The sequence below is a fragment of the Leucopleurus acutus genome (assembly GCF_964270905.1).
Source record: "Leucopleurus acutus genome assembly, chromosome: 4".
Classification (NCBI taxonomy): domain Eukaryota; kingdom Metazoa; phylum Chordata; class Mammalia; order Artiodactyla; family Delphinidae; genus Leucopleurus; species Leucopleurus acutus.
In genome coordinates, this window is record NC_139146.1 from 71,294,699 (window position 1) to 71,313,322 (window position 18,624).

Sequence of the window (18,624 nt, forward strand, 5' to 3'; positions counted from 1 at the left end):
GTGGCTCGCAAGCTCTAGAGCACAGGCTTAGTAGTTGTGGCGCACAGGCTTGGTTGCTCCGCAGCATGTGGAATCTTCCCGGACCAGGGCTCGAACCCTTGTCCCCTGCATTGGCAGGCGGATTCTTAACCGCTCTGCCACCAGGGAAGTCCCCCAGTAGGAAAACTTTTGCGATGTTATTAGCCTTTTCTTCAATTTGATTTTTCCCCTTGTCATTAATGCAGCTCTCAAGAGGCAGAATTTGTATAATAATCCTTTCAACTCCATCAGTTACACAAGTCCTTACAGTCCAAATGCCAGTAGCCCATACAGCAGTGGTTTCAATTCTCCGTCCTCAACCCCAGTGCGACCTCCTATAGTCAAACAGCTAATACTTCCTGGAAATTCAGGTAAGGAGAGACGAAATGGAGTAATTAAGAAATGGTTTTTAACTTACTGCCCTGCCTCAGAAAATAACTTACTCATCAGTAGTTCAAGTTCCTTTATTTATGAAACCTCCAACTGGTTAGAGAAGATATCATTGAGGTGCTACTTAGCACCAGGTAGTATGGTACTAGGCACCAGTGATACAGATAAGCCAAGTTACATTCATAAAGTTTTCTTTAGCATGTGTGTAAAAGTTTTTTAATGTGGCTTGAGAAAAATAGCGTCACAGCCTTTATTTTTTTAACCAGTAGATGCTTACTGAGTAGCTTGCTTAGTTAGGTTGTAAAAGCTACAGAGTTAAACTCTTCTAATAGGAGTTTTAATAAGCTTTGATATTGTAGTTAAATAATAGTACAAGGCTGTATATGAATGTGCCAAGAGGGTGTTTAGAGCTCTAAATGATATGGGAGAGGGATAGATTGCTATAATTGGGGGAAGAATGTTCTGCTGTGGTTCTGTGACTGAGACTGTTATTCTGTAGCTTACTGTTCTTTAGATTTCACCATTCAGTTACTCTTATTACTGCTATTGGTATGATTAATTATCATAGCTTCCTTAAAAATTAAAGTATTATTAACCACCTCAAACTTTTGACTTGTATACTCCCTAGTCTCATCACTTATTGACCCTGAAGTTTGTTCTGTACGTAGGTTGTTACTTGCTACTTATTTCACCCATGACTGTTGTACTAAAAAGGTTGTATTTGTTTAATATAGAGAATTTTATTCAGGCACTATTTGAGACTGACCTTATAGTACTTTTCCTATCATGTGCACTATGCTCTTCTTGACAACATAAACTGTTTCGTATTCTTCTTGCTCTTTTTATGTGCCATTCGTGTTGGAGCTGGCTCTTATGGTGAAGAATTCTGGAAAACAAGTTTCAAATAAATCTGTATTAGAAATATTAGTGACAGTCCTGGGATTTTTAAAATTCTTCATTAGAAGTTGATGATCTGATGAAAGCATTTCCTTAGGAACAAATTAGAGTCTTTTGGATATGTATATGCTTTATTCCTCTGACCTGTCTTTTATCCCCCTTTTGGTTTAATGATAAAATGAGTTTTTTCATCCAGTCATTTTCTTCATCCCATCTTTGTGCTTCACTAGTTAACTTCAGAGAACTCCTTGGATCCCCATTACTAGTTTAGCGAAGGAATTTTGTAAACATGGCATAATGTAGGAGGAATGAGCGTAGTGTTCTTTTTTTGGTTTGTTCCTAAATCTCTAAGGAGTCCTGATTTTCCTCAAATTATAGCTTTCTTGTTTAGGAAAAGTAGGTGCTTTATTCAAGGGAAACGATGGTGGTATTTGCTAGTGACTGAATTTGGGAGGAGAAAACACATCTTAAATTCATCTATTTATAGAGTAGTTTCATTGGCTACCTTGTAAAAGTTGAAATCCTATAGCATGTATTATTGAACATTAATTACTTGCCAGGTACTGTTTTGAAAACTTAATTGTTTCATAAGAACATAGATAAGTTACAGCTATAAGAAAATGTGTTTTGTATTTGTCATTATATATGAAGGAGTCTCTGTAGCCCTCTTTATACTTAATCAGGACAATTTTTAATTTTAACATTTGGGAATTTTATAAACAGAAAAGGCAGAATAACAATGAACTGAATCCAAAGATATAATATCAAGTTAATTGCAACAGATGTTTATTCAACTTTTGTTTCACTGAAGTTTGAATCATTTTCTTTTTTAAGGTAATTTGAAAAGTTCGTCAGACAGAAATCCTCCACTCAGTCCTCAATCCTCTATAGACAGTGAATTAAGTGCTTCAGAATTAGATGAAGATTCAATTGGATCCAATTATAAGCTAAATGATGTAACTGATGTGCAGATTCTAGCTCGGATGCAGGAAGAAAGTAAGTATTTTAATTGTTAAAGTTGTGGTCTTTCATTACTGTACAATTTTGTTGTTGTTATTAAATATGTCAAAGTGTTGTGGAATAATAACGTAGTAAGAATAGAAATGTTGAAATTTCAGAGGCTTTTTCAACAAGTGGACTGGTTTGTTCATTAACTTGTTTTTAGAATCCATAGTATGTAGAGCAGTTTGCTGTGTGAGGAGCAAAGAAAAACAGGCTATGCTCTGCTTCTGTGACTGGTAATCATACCCTGCATGTTACTCTACACTGTAACTCTGTAGTTATTACTCGGTTGCTCTGTGTTTTCTTAGTGTAGACCAGAGTTTCTCAACTGTTCTTTCATTATTGCCTCCCCAAGGAGCCGATTTAGACATTTTTCCCCCTTTTTACCCACCCCAACTCCTGTTAAATTTTAATACCGTTGATATACTGTATATCTCTTTTTGTACTGTAAGGGCCACAAACTATAATGATATCGAAGATTTTTTTCACATCCCCCAAATCATTTTTTTTCTCCATGGGGGCAAATTTTCTTTCTTAGAATGTTTGGTGTAGTCTGTAAAAAAGACCTTCATGGGAAAATCGGGATTGTGACATTAAGTTAAATGAAGCATGTGATGTTGCTTTGCAAAGTGGTCCTTGCAACTTTTTAGGTCACATATACCTTTGAGAATCTGGTAAAAGTGTTGTCCCCTGTCATTCCCAAAATATGCATACGCACAAAATTTTTCATACTATTTCAAGGGCTCATTAGTGCCCTGACTCTCATCTGAATGTAAGATGTTGGTGATAGTATTATTCTTGCCTGTATATTTTATTGTATGATGCCATAGGCTTAACTGTGAAGGAAGCAGTCTCTCTAACCTTCATAATGAAAAGATCCTTGAAACACAGATTTCAGAGTCTTGACAGTTGGCTGAGGTAATGGAGCAATGCTATAGTTTAGTTCAAAATTTTTCTGTTTAGGTCCTTTCTTTTATGTAAATATGTAGTAAGTTTTATCAAGCTATAACATTTATTAAGAAACTGCAATGTTTCTCACTCTGCTAATTCTTGTCTCATTTTCACACATCTTCCCTTAGAAAGATAGAAAGCTTTGGTGCTTGTTTTATCTATCTTTAGCCCTAGAAACTAATAACATTTTACCCTTTTCTTCTGTAACTTTGTGTATGTAACTCCTCACTGGGAGTATGGTATTGTCAGCTAGTGAGGGGTTACTTACTATCATGGATGTGAAAAAAGAATAAAGAATGCTGTGTAACTACCAGTTAGAATAAACTCACTCATTTCTTCTTTGAATCCAGACTTTTTAGACTGCAGTATTTTGTTAGAAATTCAACCAGCTATTTGCTGTAGTTTTCATATTGTGTGTTGGTAATGCATAATAGAAATTTTAGTCTTACTTGAAAAATCCTTTCTAAGCTATTCACACGCACAAATATTTCTTTTCCTGGTGAATTTTTTAAAAAATAAAACAAAAAATGCTGAAAATGTGTGTGATACCTCCTTGAAAACACCAGCTTTTTTTTTTTTTTTTTTTTTTTTTTAAAGAGAGAATGATTTTCCTTTTTACAACATTGTTTCTCCCATTCTTTGGTAACAAAAATGAAGAGTAACAGATTTGGGCGTTTGCCTGGTTAAGCTCCCTCATTTTTAAAATGAGAAACACACAATCCCATAGTGGTTGTGACTTCCCTAAGACCCCCTTGTTAATGGAGAACCTGCATTGGGATCTGGATTTTTCTTTTTTGAAACACCGCTCTTCTCACTGGTCTGTCATCTTTTGCTAGGTGACTTTAGTGCCATGTTTGCTATAACATGACACTAAGTAATTTGTTGGTTACTACAGTGGTCCCCAAACCTGACCAAAGGGCTAGACGGGCCCTAGGAATCTAGTTTTACAGGTACCTTGGTGTGATTCTCATCCACTACTTTGGGGAACCATGTTGATATCACTTTCTGTGAATGAATATATAACTTAAAAGTTTGATAATTCTCTAGAACAGATCTTTTGGGCTAAACTGCCAATAGTTAGCAGGACTTCCTCAAAATGTTATCTAAATTCCATACATTTTTTCAATTGTAATTTTTTTTCTCGTTGAATATCTATCAGCATTTGTTTTTATTCTAGAAGGTTTTATACTATTTGAAGGGCTCCTAAGGTTGCTTGGGTATTTCTGGAGGTATCAATATAATTAAGGGCCTCCTTTGAAAATTCTTACTTGATGGCTTAGAATTTATCTTGTTTTATTGAAGTCTCTTAGGTTATGAAACAACTGAAATTATGTTTGTGTCCAAGTATTGAATTCCTAAGAGTGGGATAGAAGTTTCCTTCATCATCTTCTTGAGTAAGATTAATGCAAGGATTCAGTATCCAGGGAGTATATTTACTCACTGATGTATTCTTTACACTGGTTGGGCAGTAATTGTTTTCCTTCAGTATTCCTTTAACGTTAATCTCAAATTTGGATTACTGTCTTTTGGAGTAGAAATATTTTTAAATTTATTGTTCTATTTTTAATATAGATTTCAGATTCAAGAAGAAATGTTGAAATTGGGCAAAAATTTATGAATTTCATTTAATTTAAAAATAGCCTTTTAGATGTGGTATATGCATCCTTATGTGTGGGAAAGTCTAAGGTGAATCAAGTGAAAGGGAGTTTTCCTTTACACGTTATACCCTATTTGAATTTCTAAATGATAATCTTTTGCTTTTAAACCTTAAAAAATATTTAAATGTTTAAAAATAAAACTAAAGAAATAAAATAACACATTCATTATTGTCAGGTCTCCGGCAAGAATATGCAGCCACCGCGTCTCGGCGCAGTTCTGGTTCATCTTGCAATTCTACAAGACGGGGTACTTTTAGTGATCAGGAACTTGATGCACAAAGTTTAGATGATGAAGATGACAATATGCATCATGCAGTATACCCTGCTGTTAACAGGTTTTCACCATCACCACGCAATTCACCTCGACCATCACCTAAGCAGTCACCCCGAAATTCACCTCGTTCTCGATCTCCTGCTCGGGGAATAGAATATAGTAGAGTGTCCCCACAGCCTATGATTAGCCGCTTACAGCAACCTCGCCTTTCCCTTCAAGGCCATCCCACAGATTTACAGACAACCAGTGTTAAAAATGAAGGTAACTATAATGTCTGGAAAAACTTTGTCCTTCAGGGCTTCCCTGGTGGCCCAGTGGTTGAGAGTCCGCCTGCCGATGCTGCTGATGCAGGGGACGTGGGTTCGTGCCGCGGTCTGGAAAGATCCCACGTGCCGCGGAGCGGCTGGGCCCGTTGAGCCATGGCCGCTGAGCCTGCGCGTCCAGAGCCTGTGCTCCGCAATGGGAGAGGCCACAACAGTGAGAGGCCCGCGTACCGCAAAAAAAAAAAAAAAAAATTTGTCCTTCATATTCCAGTATGAAAGTAACAATTTTTACCAAGGTTCTGTATTTTAGAAAGTAGATCAACAATTTAGACAGTTTATTGTTTTATTAATACTGAGTCAGGGACTTCCCTGGTGGCACAGTGGTTAAGAATCCGCCTGCCAATGGAGGGGACGTGGGTTTGCGCCCTGGTCTGGGAAGATCCCACATGCCATGGAGCAACTAAGCCCGTGCACCACAACTACTGAGCCTGTGCTCTAGAGTCCCCGAGCCACAATTACTGAGCCTGCGAGCCACAGCTACTGAAGCCCACGAGCCTAGGGCCTGTGCTCCATCACAGGAGGAGCCACCACAATGAGAAGCCTGTGCACCGCAAGGAAGAGTAGCCCCCGCTTGCCGCAACTAGAAAAAGCCCACGCGCAGCAGCGAAGACCCAACGCAGCCAAAAATAAATACAATAAAATAAATAAATTTATTTAAAAAATACTGAGTCAATGCAAAAATAAAGGAAGAAGTGAATTTAATTTTGCTTGATTATGTTAGTTTTGCTTCGTTATACTCATGAAGTGATCTGTGTATAGATTTTTTTTTTAAATTTATTTTTGGCTGCATTGGATCTTTGTTGCTCCGCGCGGGCTTTCTCTAGTTGTGGCGAGCGGGGGCTGCTCTTCGTTGCAGTGTGCGTGCTCCTCATTGTGGTGGCTTCTCTTGTTGCGGAGCATGGGCTCTAGGCACGCGGGCCTCAGTACTTGCAGCATATGGGCTCAGTAGTTGTGGCTCGAGGGCTCTAGAGCACAGACTCAGTAGTTGTGGCGCACGGGCTTAGTTGCTCTGTGGCATGTGGGATCTTCCCGGACCAGGGAATCAAACCCGTGTCTCCTGCATTGGCAGGCGGATTCTTAACCACTGAGCCACCAAGGAAGTCCCTGTGTATAGATTTTGATTAAGTAATTTATGGTTCTTTTTAACAGTTCTACCCATTTATAGAAACTGTATTGTTTATTTTTATAAGACGTGTACTTCCTGTTAGCTCTTCTAAAATATGCATAACACTTAAATAAAGAATTTTATTTTTTTTTAATTTATTTATTTTATTTAATTTTTATTTTTGGCTGTGTTGGGTCTTTGTTGCTGTAGGCGGGCTTTCTCTAGTTGCGGCAAGCAGGGGCTACTCTTCGTTGCGCTACTCAGGCTTCTCATTGCGGTGGCTTCTCTTGTTGCAGAGCACGGGCTCTAGGTGCATGGGCTCAGTAGTTGTGTCTTGCAGGCTCTAGAACACAGGCTCAGTAGTTGTGGGGCACAGGCTTAGTTGCTCCATGGCATGTGGGATCTTCCCAGACCAGGGCTCAAACCTGTGTTCCCTGCATTGGCAGGTGAATTCTTAACCACTGCACTACAGAGAGGCCCAAGAATTTGATTTTTGAATGTTAATTAACATTTTAATTTTCTTCATCGGAAAGAATGTTTTGATTTTTTCTTTTAATTAAATTTCTGTTGTCATAGAAAAACTAAGACGCAGTCTTCCAAACCTATCCCGAACATCCAGTACACAAGTTGACTCAGTGAAAAGCAGCAGAAGTGACTCAAATTTTCAAGTGCCAAATGGAGGAATACCTCGCATGCAACCTCAGGCTTCAGCCAGTAAGTATCTTTTATGTATCAGTTATTTAAAGATAAATGAAAATTGTAGATTTTAATTTTGTGCTGAATAGCTGTATTAAACTATAGTAAAATGTAGTGATTATCAATTGCTATAAGATGATCATAGCTATATTAAAATTTAAAATTTGTCCCTATGAAATACCCAATTGTATCAATACTTAAATCTGTATGAAACTGTGGTCTCTCTAGAATTCTAAAATAAGCATGTTCTAGCTGTTTAATGTATAAATATATATGCCTTAAAAATCTTATATTCTGCAATACTGCACATTAAAAATGACAGGATTTTGGGGGGAAATAGTCCTGAAGCAGACCACTTAAAACCCAAGGAGCTTTCTTACTAGAACATTAATAAAAACAATAATGATCCCATGAAAATAATAGCACAATTAAAGGCATGTTAAATTCTTAATAAATAAAATAAATACTCCAGCAAATGTAGAATTTCATTTTTAAAAAAAGTTGAAGGTAACCTGATGGAAAGGAACATTGAGACCGTTGAATTAAGGAGACATATGCACCATAAACAAAGATCAGATAATCATGCAGAAGGAACTTCTAAGACAAAGTGGCCAAACTGAGCTAAGAAGTGATGTGGGAGTAGATGGCACTCTGTACTTTACAGAGAGACTAAAACAGAATTGAATACTTTCCAAAAAGTATTGCGTATTAAGTAGGGTAGATATGAGCATGCAGTCAAACCAGTTTTAAACAACTATCAGAGTTATTTCTACAATCTTAGAAATGCTCAATATGCATGCCTTCTATCCCACAGTTCACATCAGTTTTGTAGTTTGATTCATTCAGTTCCTTTGTAGCATGTTTACTGTCAGTGGTTGAAGTGGTCACTGTGATGTGTTCCTTCATTTCCTCAAAGCTGTGACAAAGAAGTGATACAGACATGAGGTTATTGACTGTCCATTTATAACTTGTGTATTGAGTAATACAACTTTGAAAGCATTCAACTCTTTTTAAATCCCCTTGCACTCTTCCTTGGCTCTATTGTGTTTAGCTGACTTTGTGTAGTTTGTATTAAGCTGCTGGTACTTGGTGGCTCAAAAATCCAGTCCAGAAAAAAATACATTTGAACCAAAATGACTTTTGTGATATATTGATAAATTTTCCCTATTTACAAATTGCATATAATATTATTTTTATTATCGAACTCACATTGTACAGTACCAAACATTCATAATTCTGTTTAATCCTCTGAACAATTCTATGAAGTAGGTTCAATTACTAACACATTTTACAAATTAGGAAATTGAAGCTTTGAAAGGTTACATAAGTCATCTATTATCATACCATACAGCTTATAAGTAGCAAGTTAGGATTCAGACCGATGTTGATCCTGATTGAAAGCCAAAGCCCATTTAGAGAGATTTGTCACATCAGTGGTTTAGTACTAAGACATAAAAATTATCCAGAAATATTATTTCTTTTTTTTTCTAAGATAAACTCTAAAATTTAAGGCGTTGTAGAAAACTGATACCTAGAGATTTGGGTACCTCATTTTTTTAGATGGAGGTGCGCAAAAACATGTTTTTATATCACATTAAATTTTAAACACACAGACCATGTGAACTGTGTGTTTAAGAGTGCCGTTATGGTACTCATGTGGTACTCATAAATGGTGTAGAAAATAGAGATTCACAAAATTTAAAAAATGAAAGTAAAGATACAGTTTGAACTCTAAGTTATTGCTGAAATGGTGAGTGATAGGTTTTGTGCCTTTAAACCTGCAAATTAAGTTAATTTGATTTAATAATATCCTGTTTCTGGGGTTTTCTTCCCCCTTGGGAAGAGCAATCCACAGTGTTAATAAAACAGGAAAGAAACTTTTATATCGTTAAGAATATTAAGTAACAAAACTCACGTATATTATAAGCTACACTTTTACAGTCTATGCACAGATAATCCAAAACACCATTTTCACTTGGCTTTCAGAGGTGCTTTAATACTTAGTTTGAAATTGTTAAATTCTGAATTTCTCAAATCTTTCCATGACATATTTTCAGACAGCTTCCCAGTTCTTTGATGAAACCAGCTATATCTATATCCTTTTTACCTCATTCCATTATTGTCAGTACCAAATCTTTACTCACATTTGTTCCGTCATGCCCTCATACATGCTGTTTGTTTATTTAAACTATTCTAGCATCTTAAAGCTGTATGGAAATGAAAAATAACTCTTTACAAAAAGAGAAGGAACAATAAAAGATTGAGAACCTAGGATAAAAATGTTAATAAAAAAAGAATATATTGACCATATCTTAAACTTTATGATAACTACTCACCTTCTCTAGTGGTAGAATTACCATTGTATAATCAACTGCTGATTCCCTAGAATTTTTTTTTCCTGTAGGTAAATTATTTTTTTCTTTTTCCCCAGAAGTAGATAATTAAGAAAAATACATAAAGAAACATAATGAGATTCTAATCACTAATTTACTTTTAAGTGGGATATATGTATACTGTTTCATAGTCGTATTTCAATATTTGAATAATGTATAGGCAGAAGAAAAAGTAAGGTACCATCCTGTTTTAAAAATTGCATATACTTGTTTATTTTTATATATGTAGCTGTAGTGAAGTTTATTTATGATGAAAATGTCACAAATATTTATTTTAGTATAGAATCACACTACTCACAAAAACGTATTTGGAAAGTAGTAAATCCAGAATATTGGCAGGTTAAAATTAATAAAGTTTATTTTATAAAAATATTTAAAACTTGAGAGTTCCTTGGAGGTCCAGTAGTTAGGACTTGGGCTTTCACTGCCGTGGCCCCAGGTTCAGTCCCTGGTTGGGGAACTAAGATAACGGAAGCCGTGCGGCACGGCCCAAAAAAAAGAAAAAAAAATTTAAAACGTTTTGTTTAAAGTTAATATAAAGCAAAATAAAGTGTTACCTATTTTTCTGAAAATTTTACAGACATCTTTGATACATAATATATATGTGTGTTTTAACTAGTGTGTGTATATAGGTGTACTGTTTTCATAATAACCTTTTTATTTTGATATATAATTATGTACAGATATTACAATGGCAAGTTTTATATATGAATTAGCATTTTAAATATTTTATATAAACCAAGTTTATATATTTGCTGCATTTTATTTTCTTACAAGTATTTTTCCAGCTCTTAAGTGGTAAAGCTTTGGTTCTTAGTTGCTGGTCTGCATGAACCTAACTTTGCAAGGTTGCTTTATTTCCACCTAAGGGACCACTTCTTTTGCCTTGTTACTATGCCAATCACTATTTTTATATGCTTATTTGCTATGGCTGCATTATTGTGGATGTTGGCATTCAAATATGAATATTATGAGAGTTCTAATATATTTTCATTTTGATAGCTATTACCAATTCTTGACTTTTATATTTGGAAAATATGAGTAACTTAAAAAGTTTAAGAAAACCAGAGCATTGCAGAGATCATGGATACATGTAATTTTCTCAGATTCTCCAGTTAAAGGAAGGAATGTTTCTCATCGACAGTTTTTCAAAAGACTAGTGCTTGCTTTCTAAGACCACTGGAGCACAGGTTTAATAGAAAGTTTAATTTTCAGAAAAATATAGGAATTACTGGTTCAGAAATAAGAGAAGAGAGAAAAACCCAAGGCAATCTGCTGGTTTTATAAAAAGTAGTATGAGTTTACTTTCACATGTATTGTCCCATTTGAACCTCACAACATCTCATTTTTCATTTTTATAGAGAGGGAGAAAGACCCATATAAATTATATGTACAATGTCAAGTAACTAGAAAAGTGGCAAAACCAAGCCAAATTACTCCCTCTTCTCAACTCCTCCATGAGTCTCCTGACTTCCTCCCAATCATTGTTTGGATTACATCATGCTGACCTAATTTCAAATGAGGAGGCATCTTGGAAAATATTCTTGGATGACTCTACTGGAGCATGATTTGAGACCGAACTATAAATACTTTGTGAATTACCACAAGAGTAAAATAAGTCATTGTAATATTTATCCACTTGCTTGCTTACATTTAACTAAATGGAAGAATATATTTGAATAGGATACAGAGTATACTCCCAAAGAAGAGATGTATAGGATCAGTATTGTACTCTGGACCTCTCACTGAAGAGGAAGTGTCCAGGGCAGTTGTCAGCTTATACATAGGCCAGACTGCACTTAGGCCCATGGGGAAGGAATTCTCATCCAGATTTCACTTGTAACCAAAACACTAAAAGGTTACACTCAAATTTTATATAATTATGAAATATAAATTGAAATAAATAAGTCATGATAAATCTGTGTAATTGGCTAATGTACAAATGAGTGAGATACTTGTAGAACTCCTGTTTAAGGATAAGTAGTGTAATGATGTTGTCAGTTATCACGAAGAGATTTTATAAATGTAGTTTTTCTGACCTTTACTTCTGGAAATGTTGATTGAATACATCTAGGATGGGGACCCAGAATCTATTTTTTAGAAGTGTCTTAGCTGACTCTGGCATATTTAAGTTTGAGAACCACTCAATTGGACCTCAGCTGTGGAGGATCTCGAATATTTAGTTTGAATCTCTGGATTTTATCCAGTACTCAGTCACTTATGTGTTTCTTAATTATTCAGCAGATATTTATTGGGTGTATATGTTCCAAGCATTGGGAATATAAATGTGAAAGAGACAGCTCATGCCTTCGAAAAGAGGAAGTGATAGGCAGGAAGTGATGTGGGAACAGGAGAGGCATTACACAGCAGGTATGAAGAGGTTTTCAGGAAAGGTATTGAAAGATGTCTCAGCCAACTCTGGAGGAGTTGTCACACGAGGAAAGGAAGTATAAGTTTTCCAAACAGTGGGACCAGTAATGAAGTCTTAAGAATGGCACCCTGATTATAGTGGTTTTGTTTGACTAAAGTGTGGGTCACAGGATGGTTAGTTGGTGCAGTGACCAAGGACGAGAGATGTAGGTAGGGGTTAGATTGTGGGAGCTTTTAAATATCATGTTGGGAATTCCCCGGCGGTCCAGTGGTTAAGACTGCACGCTTTCATTGCCGAGGGTGCGGGTTCGATCCCTGGTCAGGGAACTAAGATCCCACGAGCCGCGCGGTGCAGCCAAAAAAATAAATGATTCAAATAAATTTCATATTAAGGAGTTTAGATTTCATCTTATAAGCATGGCGAGCCATCATAGGCTTTTAATCAGGGTTACTTCTTAAGAAACTCAGTCTGGTAGCAATGTGGAGAATGGATTAAAGTTCTAGAAGGATTTGGAGACTTTCAGTTTAACTACTATAATTTATCTTTAAAAAGTGATTTTGGGGACTTCTCTGGCGGTCCAGTGGTTAGGACTTGACACTTTCACTGCCTGGGCCTGGGTTTGATCCCGGTTGGGGAACTAAGATCCCGCAAGCTGTGCGGACAAAATAAATAAATAAAAAGTGGTTTCGTCATTAGAAAACAGATCAAATTACGATTGATAATTCAGATTAAAATTTAGTTTTTGTTCTTGTTTGAGTAACATTATGTGACTTTGTGGTATCTCATGAAGATCATTCATTTCATTCCATCTGTATCAGGCAAATTTAGAGTATACTGCCTGATCCTATTTGCTATAAACAGGATCCTATCTGATTCTTTGACTTATTGTTGGACAGTTTTCACTTGTCTGTAGATGCTGTTCTTGTGGCATCACCCATGAAACTTGAGGGATAAATAAGGTCCATTGGAGTTATTGTAGCTATTAATTTAAATAAGATCTTTCCAGGACAGTTGATTAGAGGTGATATGTTAAACCCTCGTTTAAAAAATTTTAATAGTTAATAGATACTGTGGATTGCCAGTGTATGTACAGTTGGTTACCTTTTGCCCTCATTTACTCCACTCCAATCACCATGGCCTACTTCTGTTCTTCAAATATAGCAGGCACACTCCTACCTCAGGTCCTTACTGCTGCTTTTCCTTCCATATCGAATGCATTCCCCTGATATCTGTATGGCTCACTTCCTCTCTTCCTTCAGATCTTTGGGCAAATGCCATCTCAGGGAAATATTTCCTGATGACTCTATTTGTAATTGCAACTTAAATTTCCTACTTCTTGTCCCCCTTTCCTACTTAATATTCTCCTTAGCAGCTATCACCATCTTGCAGGCCATATATTTTACTCTTTGTTTATTGTTTCCCCTTCCCTAAAATCTTAGTTACATGAAAGTAGGAACTTTGTCTATCTAGCTGGATACTGAATCCATTGTTCCTAAAACAGTGCCTCTAATAAAGTAGATAATTACTTGAAAGAATGAAAGAAAGCAGGAATGAATGAATGAGTGAATGAATGAAAATATGAATGGTTGAAAGCATGTATGAATAAATATGTAAATGAAGAATATTCAATGACGATAGCATCCTATATTTCTGTGGGATAGATATGAGGTAATGCATTATAAAATTGGTGTTTTTTAGGTTTGGAGAATTTTTTGCTTGTCTGCCTGGCAATATATTTAACTTAAATTGGCATACAATATTGTTTAGCAGCAGTAATGTGTTGTAGTAAGTGTTACAGAAATTGAAATCAAATGCATTTGGTACTTTTTAAAAATGTTTACTATTAGACAGTGAGAAAATCCTATCAGCATTGATACGGTTAAGCAATAGAGGGAAAGAAAAATTCTCCTTAATTCTTTTTGGTGATATATCAAGTAATCCATTTATCAACCCAATGATTGTTTAAACTCTGGCCAGATTTATGGTTTGAGATCTCTTTTTGGGGGCGGGTTGGGGGCATTGCATATAAATCCTAGAGGTGTATGAAGTCTGACTTTCAAATGGGTAGAATGACATTTTAGAGCCACTTAAATAGGTGACTGCACTGGTACATGTGGGAATCATCAGTTCATTGGAGCCAAGGAGATTTAACTCCAGATGGCTCTAAACTGCTGCTTAATTGCCGGTTATGAGAGTTTCGCTGCAGTTAATAGATTAGGAGTTACAAAGAAAGCTTAGAACTCCTCATTGATCACTTTAAAAACCAGATGCTCTGACTCTTACAAATCCCTCAACCCCAACACATACACACCCCTGCCCACCCCGTATGCATGTGTGCATAGTCCAGATATGTTGCTACTCAAAGTCTAAAGTGCAATTAGTTGAATTCTACGGCAAGATGATGTTGAACATATTAAAGCAACTAGATTGTTTACTCCCTTGAGGACCTGCCTGGTTCTGAGTTTTCTTCTCCTTTTTGAGTATGGGGATTACTATTTCATGTTAGGACAGTTCATCTAACAATAACTGCTTTGCCAAAGTCTGCTTTTTGCGCTGAACAAGTACTACGTTTATTTTTTTTTCTGTACTGTGTGCTTGCGTTCATCACTTTACTTATTAGCTTTGTATTCTTTGCATCCTGTAGCATGTTTGCTGGTGGTTTGTTTTCTCTTTGATATTTTGATTGGTTTACATATTATAGATTTTCTCATCTATAAGAAATAATTTTGGAAAGTATGCACTTTGCACTAAGGTTTCCATTCCCTTTCTTTTCCAACTTAATGCACTAAGCATCACTTTAAGATTCCTCTGCTTCTAGGATTCTAACATAGTCTCACCTTATCTGTTCCTTGATAAATTTTCAAGTTTGTATTAAAATATTCAAGTTTACAGAAGCTATAGTCTTTATCTTGTCCTTCCAGGCAAATATTACAGTTCCTTATTTTTCAACAGCTTCGCAAAGGCTGAAAAATTTGCCTCGTACTTCCCTCAAAGCCAAACAGTTGCTTCAAACTTCATCTACAAAAAGAGGTAACTACAGCCTCTTACTAAGTTTTAAATTTCAGCAAATGGTCAAGTTAGTTAAATCTTTTACCTTTTGGCATACTGAGTCAGTGATGTCTATAAGGCACATTTTAGTCTTTTTTTTTTAATACTAAAATAATATGTATTCATTCTCTGTTACTTGGATAAATCCAGAAGAAACTCATTTTCTACAGAGGTATGTATTGGGTTGCAATTCTAAAAGGAATAAGTGATATATAGCATTTAATATTAGAGAATTTATCATTTTTCTTACCTAAAACTGAAGGTTATTGTTTTAACTTTGTTAGGTAAACTAATAAATGCTTTAAAATGAACCAAATGCCAGACATTCTGTATGTTATGTTTTTTCTTCTGTCTTTGGTTTTTGGATTTACTTATCTGTAGGATGAAACAAGCATGTTTTCATATTAGAAATTGATTGACGTTAAAGCAGAGTTGTTAACTGATGATGTTTGGAATATTCATGGAATGGTAGCTTTTGTAAGAACTGACAGCTGAAGAAATATATGAAGGTTGACATCAAAGTTATCATGTTGGTTTCAAGAGATTGGATGTATGGACAGCTAGGAAGAAGTAGAATTGGGAGAAACACTGTGGGATTAGATAGACCAGCAGTAATAAGAATGAATAGAAGCCTCAGAGGAAATGGTACAGAACAAATATAGGCAAGGAGGAAAAATATTTCCCCTATCCAGGACATGTAGATTTCCTGGTAGCTTCAGAACTCAATAAATAACAAAGATATATATAAGAAGGATAAAACACTAACAGGACATTATATGGAAAGAGGAGGTTTGGGATTTGATTTGTTGAAAAAATGATTTAGTTAATATGGTTATAAAAGTACTGAAATAGGTACTTCAGCAAGTTCACTAATGCAGATGTTTTAGCAATGATTTGGTGGATTAAGTATAATTTAAGGAAATAGTTTTAGATATTAGAATCCAAAGAAAAGAGAATAGTCAAATAGAAAAGTAGAATGTTGGAATGTTTGTGTTTTGGATGTCAGGGGCTGATTATAGGCCTCCAGTAGGGGTCTGTTTTGGTGCCACTGTCAGAAATAATAACAAACTGAATAGATTACGCTCTTTTGATGGAGAAGAAGGTGATTTATTAAGGATCATTATAGAAACGGTTCTTAAATTATTTGAGGACCTTAAACCTCTTTTTTGAGATTTCCAGATACTTTTGAGTACTTCTAGGTGTAGAAGGTAGGTGAAAACAGATGATTATAAAAGGATTGTAGTATCTATACCAGGGCAAGAGAGGATTTTAAGTTTATATAAATTTTATTTTTTGTATGCCTCTATAAGCTGCTTCATAATGTTTTTTGGCATTAGGTACGCTTATATAATTTAAAAATTTTACTTGAAGATTTTACGTTACTATTTATTAGATCGAGAAGATCATAACTTCTGGCTGATTTTTTTTGCGGGGGTGGGGGACGCCTGTGGAGGTTACATTATTTTTGTGATTCTGAACTACCAAACTGCCTGCCCTCTGTGATAAGATAACAGGAAAACCCAGTCTCATAATTCCTGGTACCTCTCGCTGTCTAGATGACATGGTAAAGAAAGAGAAGTTTGTGCGTGTGCATGTTTGATTTTTTTGTTCCTTTTTGTTTCATTTTGTTTAATCTCTCATTTATCTTAATCCAGACTCCCTTATTTTCTGGTCAGTACTGTGGCTTGGTGATGATCATTTTACACTGTAAGTTCTAAACCAATTGAAAAAGGAACAATATATGATAGGATTTAAAATACCAGTTTAATTACTGGTAAAGCTGAGCTGGAGAATATCTCTTGGATCCAAGGTCAAAATGGATTTTCTAATTTACCCTCATGTCTAGACTTTGAGAGAGAGGAGTCTGCATTGGACTGTGGGATTCTCTGCTCTTGTAGGGATGTGAAGCAGACAGGATTCAGACACCACGTTTTCATAGGTACCTTTGCACATTAATCCCATCCAGTAGAGAAACATGGACTAGATAGTAAATTGCCACATAAATAAGTTGTTCCTCTTCCTGGGGATGAGCCTATAACATTTTCTAGAAAGCTGATTTACTTATTTTAAGGGCTCACAGAATCATGGGAAGAGGAAGAAGATGGTTTCCTTAACTATTGGAAAAATGGTCACTTTGATTTTAATTGCATTTAGTAGTAGCTGGAGTTTGAATATAGGAAGGGAAGTAAAACTGTGTTGCCTGGCACAAAGAAACACTCCATAAACATTTCTTGATGAACACAGTCATGCCACTAACTCAGGAAGGGCTGGACACATCCCTCTTTGCGTTTTCTTCTTGCAAAGCTTTTGTGTTTCTTCAGCCCACTTTTCTCTTTGAGGGAAAGAACGCATTGTGTTTTTTTAAGACTTCGTAGAAGTGACTGCTTAAACTGCTTTGATAAAGATATATTTTATTTATCTCCAGTTGCTGGGAACTCAGTCAAGTAGAGATAAACAGGGTAGAAACCTCAACAAGTCAGGGGAAGAAAATGAAGACAAATTAGAGAAGTGAATGTAGAGATAAGGACAAATTTGAATGTACAAACATACTTTTATTTAGAAGGAAAGAAACAACTAAGGAGGAGTTCATGATGGTAGTTGTCTAATACTGCTTTAATTTTCTAATTCACTGTATTTTGAGATATTTAAGGTGACATAAGCAATATTTATAAGAGGCCTTATTGATATGAACCCAGGAATTTTGTCATTACCCTGGATCCGAAATTTTAAATTTCGTGTTCCCTTTTCTATCAACTAACACATATTGAATCTGAAGCATGAACAAGATACATGCATTACATTCTTTTCACTTTTTTTCCTCTGTTCTAGCCCCTCTTTACTTTTTCTTCTGTTAAAAGTTGTGATCAAAGCCAGCCTCTGCCATAAACAGTTTTTAGATACAGTTAAAATTGAAGGAGTTGCTCTCCCTCCCATGACTGTTACATACAATTGGGAGAAGGAAAGGAGAGAGCATGGGGGCTGTTCTTGGGGCTCCCTCCAAACACACAAATTTCTGTTAGATCATTTCATGCTGTCTTTGTAATGATACTTGAATAGATTTTACTTATATTTAGACTTGCTAAGGCTTTTATGATTTTCTAAGATTCTTTTTTCCTCTTTAGTTAAATCTTGACTACATCTATCAATTTCCTTTGCTGAGAAAGTCCTAGATCAAAATTTCCACCTCTCTGAAATTTGTGCCTTGATTTTCCTGATTAAATAGGACTGCATTTTAAAATATTAAAAGCCTTTAACATTCTGTGGTTTTAAAAGATCACCTGATTCCAATTAACCCTCATTATATTTTTATTCCTCCCTAACTCCCAAGTTTATAGATAAGGCAAAATGCTGCTACCATTAGAGGAGGAAACATTTTTTACAATAGTAAAACTACAGCTTAGTGCACCTCTTCATATACTGTAGTTTTCCTCAGTTTATACTTTAACCTTATTAAAGCATTTCTCTCCATATCTGGAGATTGTAGAACTTTTTGACTTG

The 18,624-nt window shown here is 35.7% G+C and overlaps 1 protein-coding gene across 3 annotated transcripts in view; it reads left to right on the top strand.

The window, feature by feature from the left end:
* SLAIN2 (SLAIN motif family member 2) overlaps positions 1 to 18,624 on the top strand; it is a 78,575-nt gene that overhangs the window by 39,297 nt on the left and 20,654 nt on the right. The window contains exons 3-7 of one of the 3 annotated variants that reach the window (XM_082837780.1): positions 225 to 389; positions 2,140 to 2,301; positions 5,092 to 5,451; positions 7,195 to 7,332; positions 15,031 to 15,108. In XM_082837780.1, the coding sequence (XP_082693906.1) occupies positions 225 to 389; positions 2,140 to 2,301; positions 5,092 to 5,451; positions 7,195 to 7,332; positions 15,031 to 15,108 (903 nt within the window). The remainder of the gene's footprint in view (positions 1 to 224; positions 390 to 2,139; positions 2,302 to 5,091; positions 5,452 to 7,194; positions 7,333 to 15,030; positions 15,109 to 18,624) is intronic. The other 2 variants (XM_082837781.1, XM_082837782.1) reach the window with 2 other exon arrangements.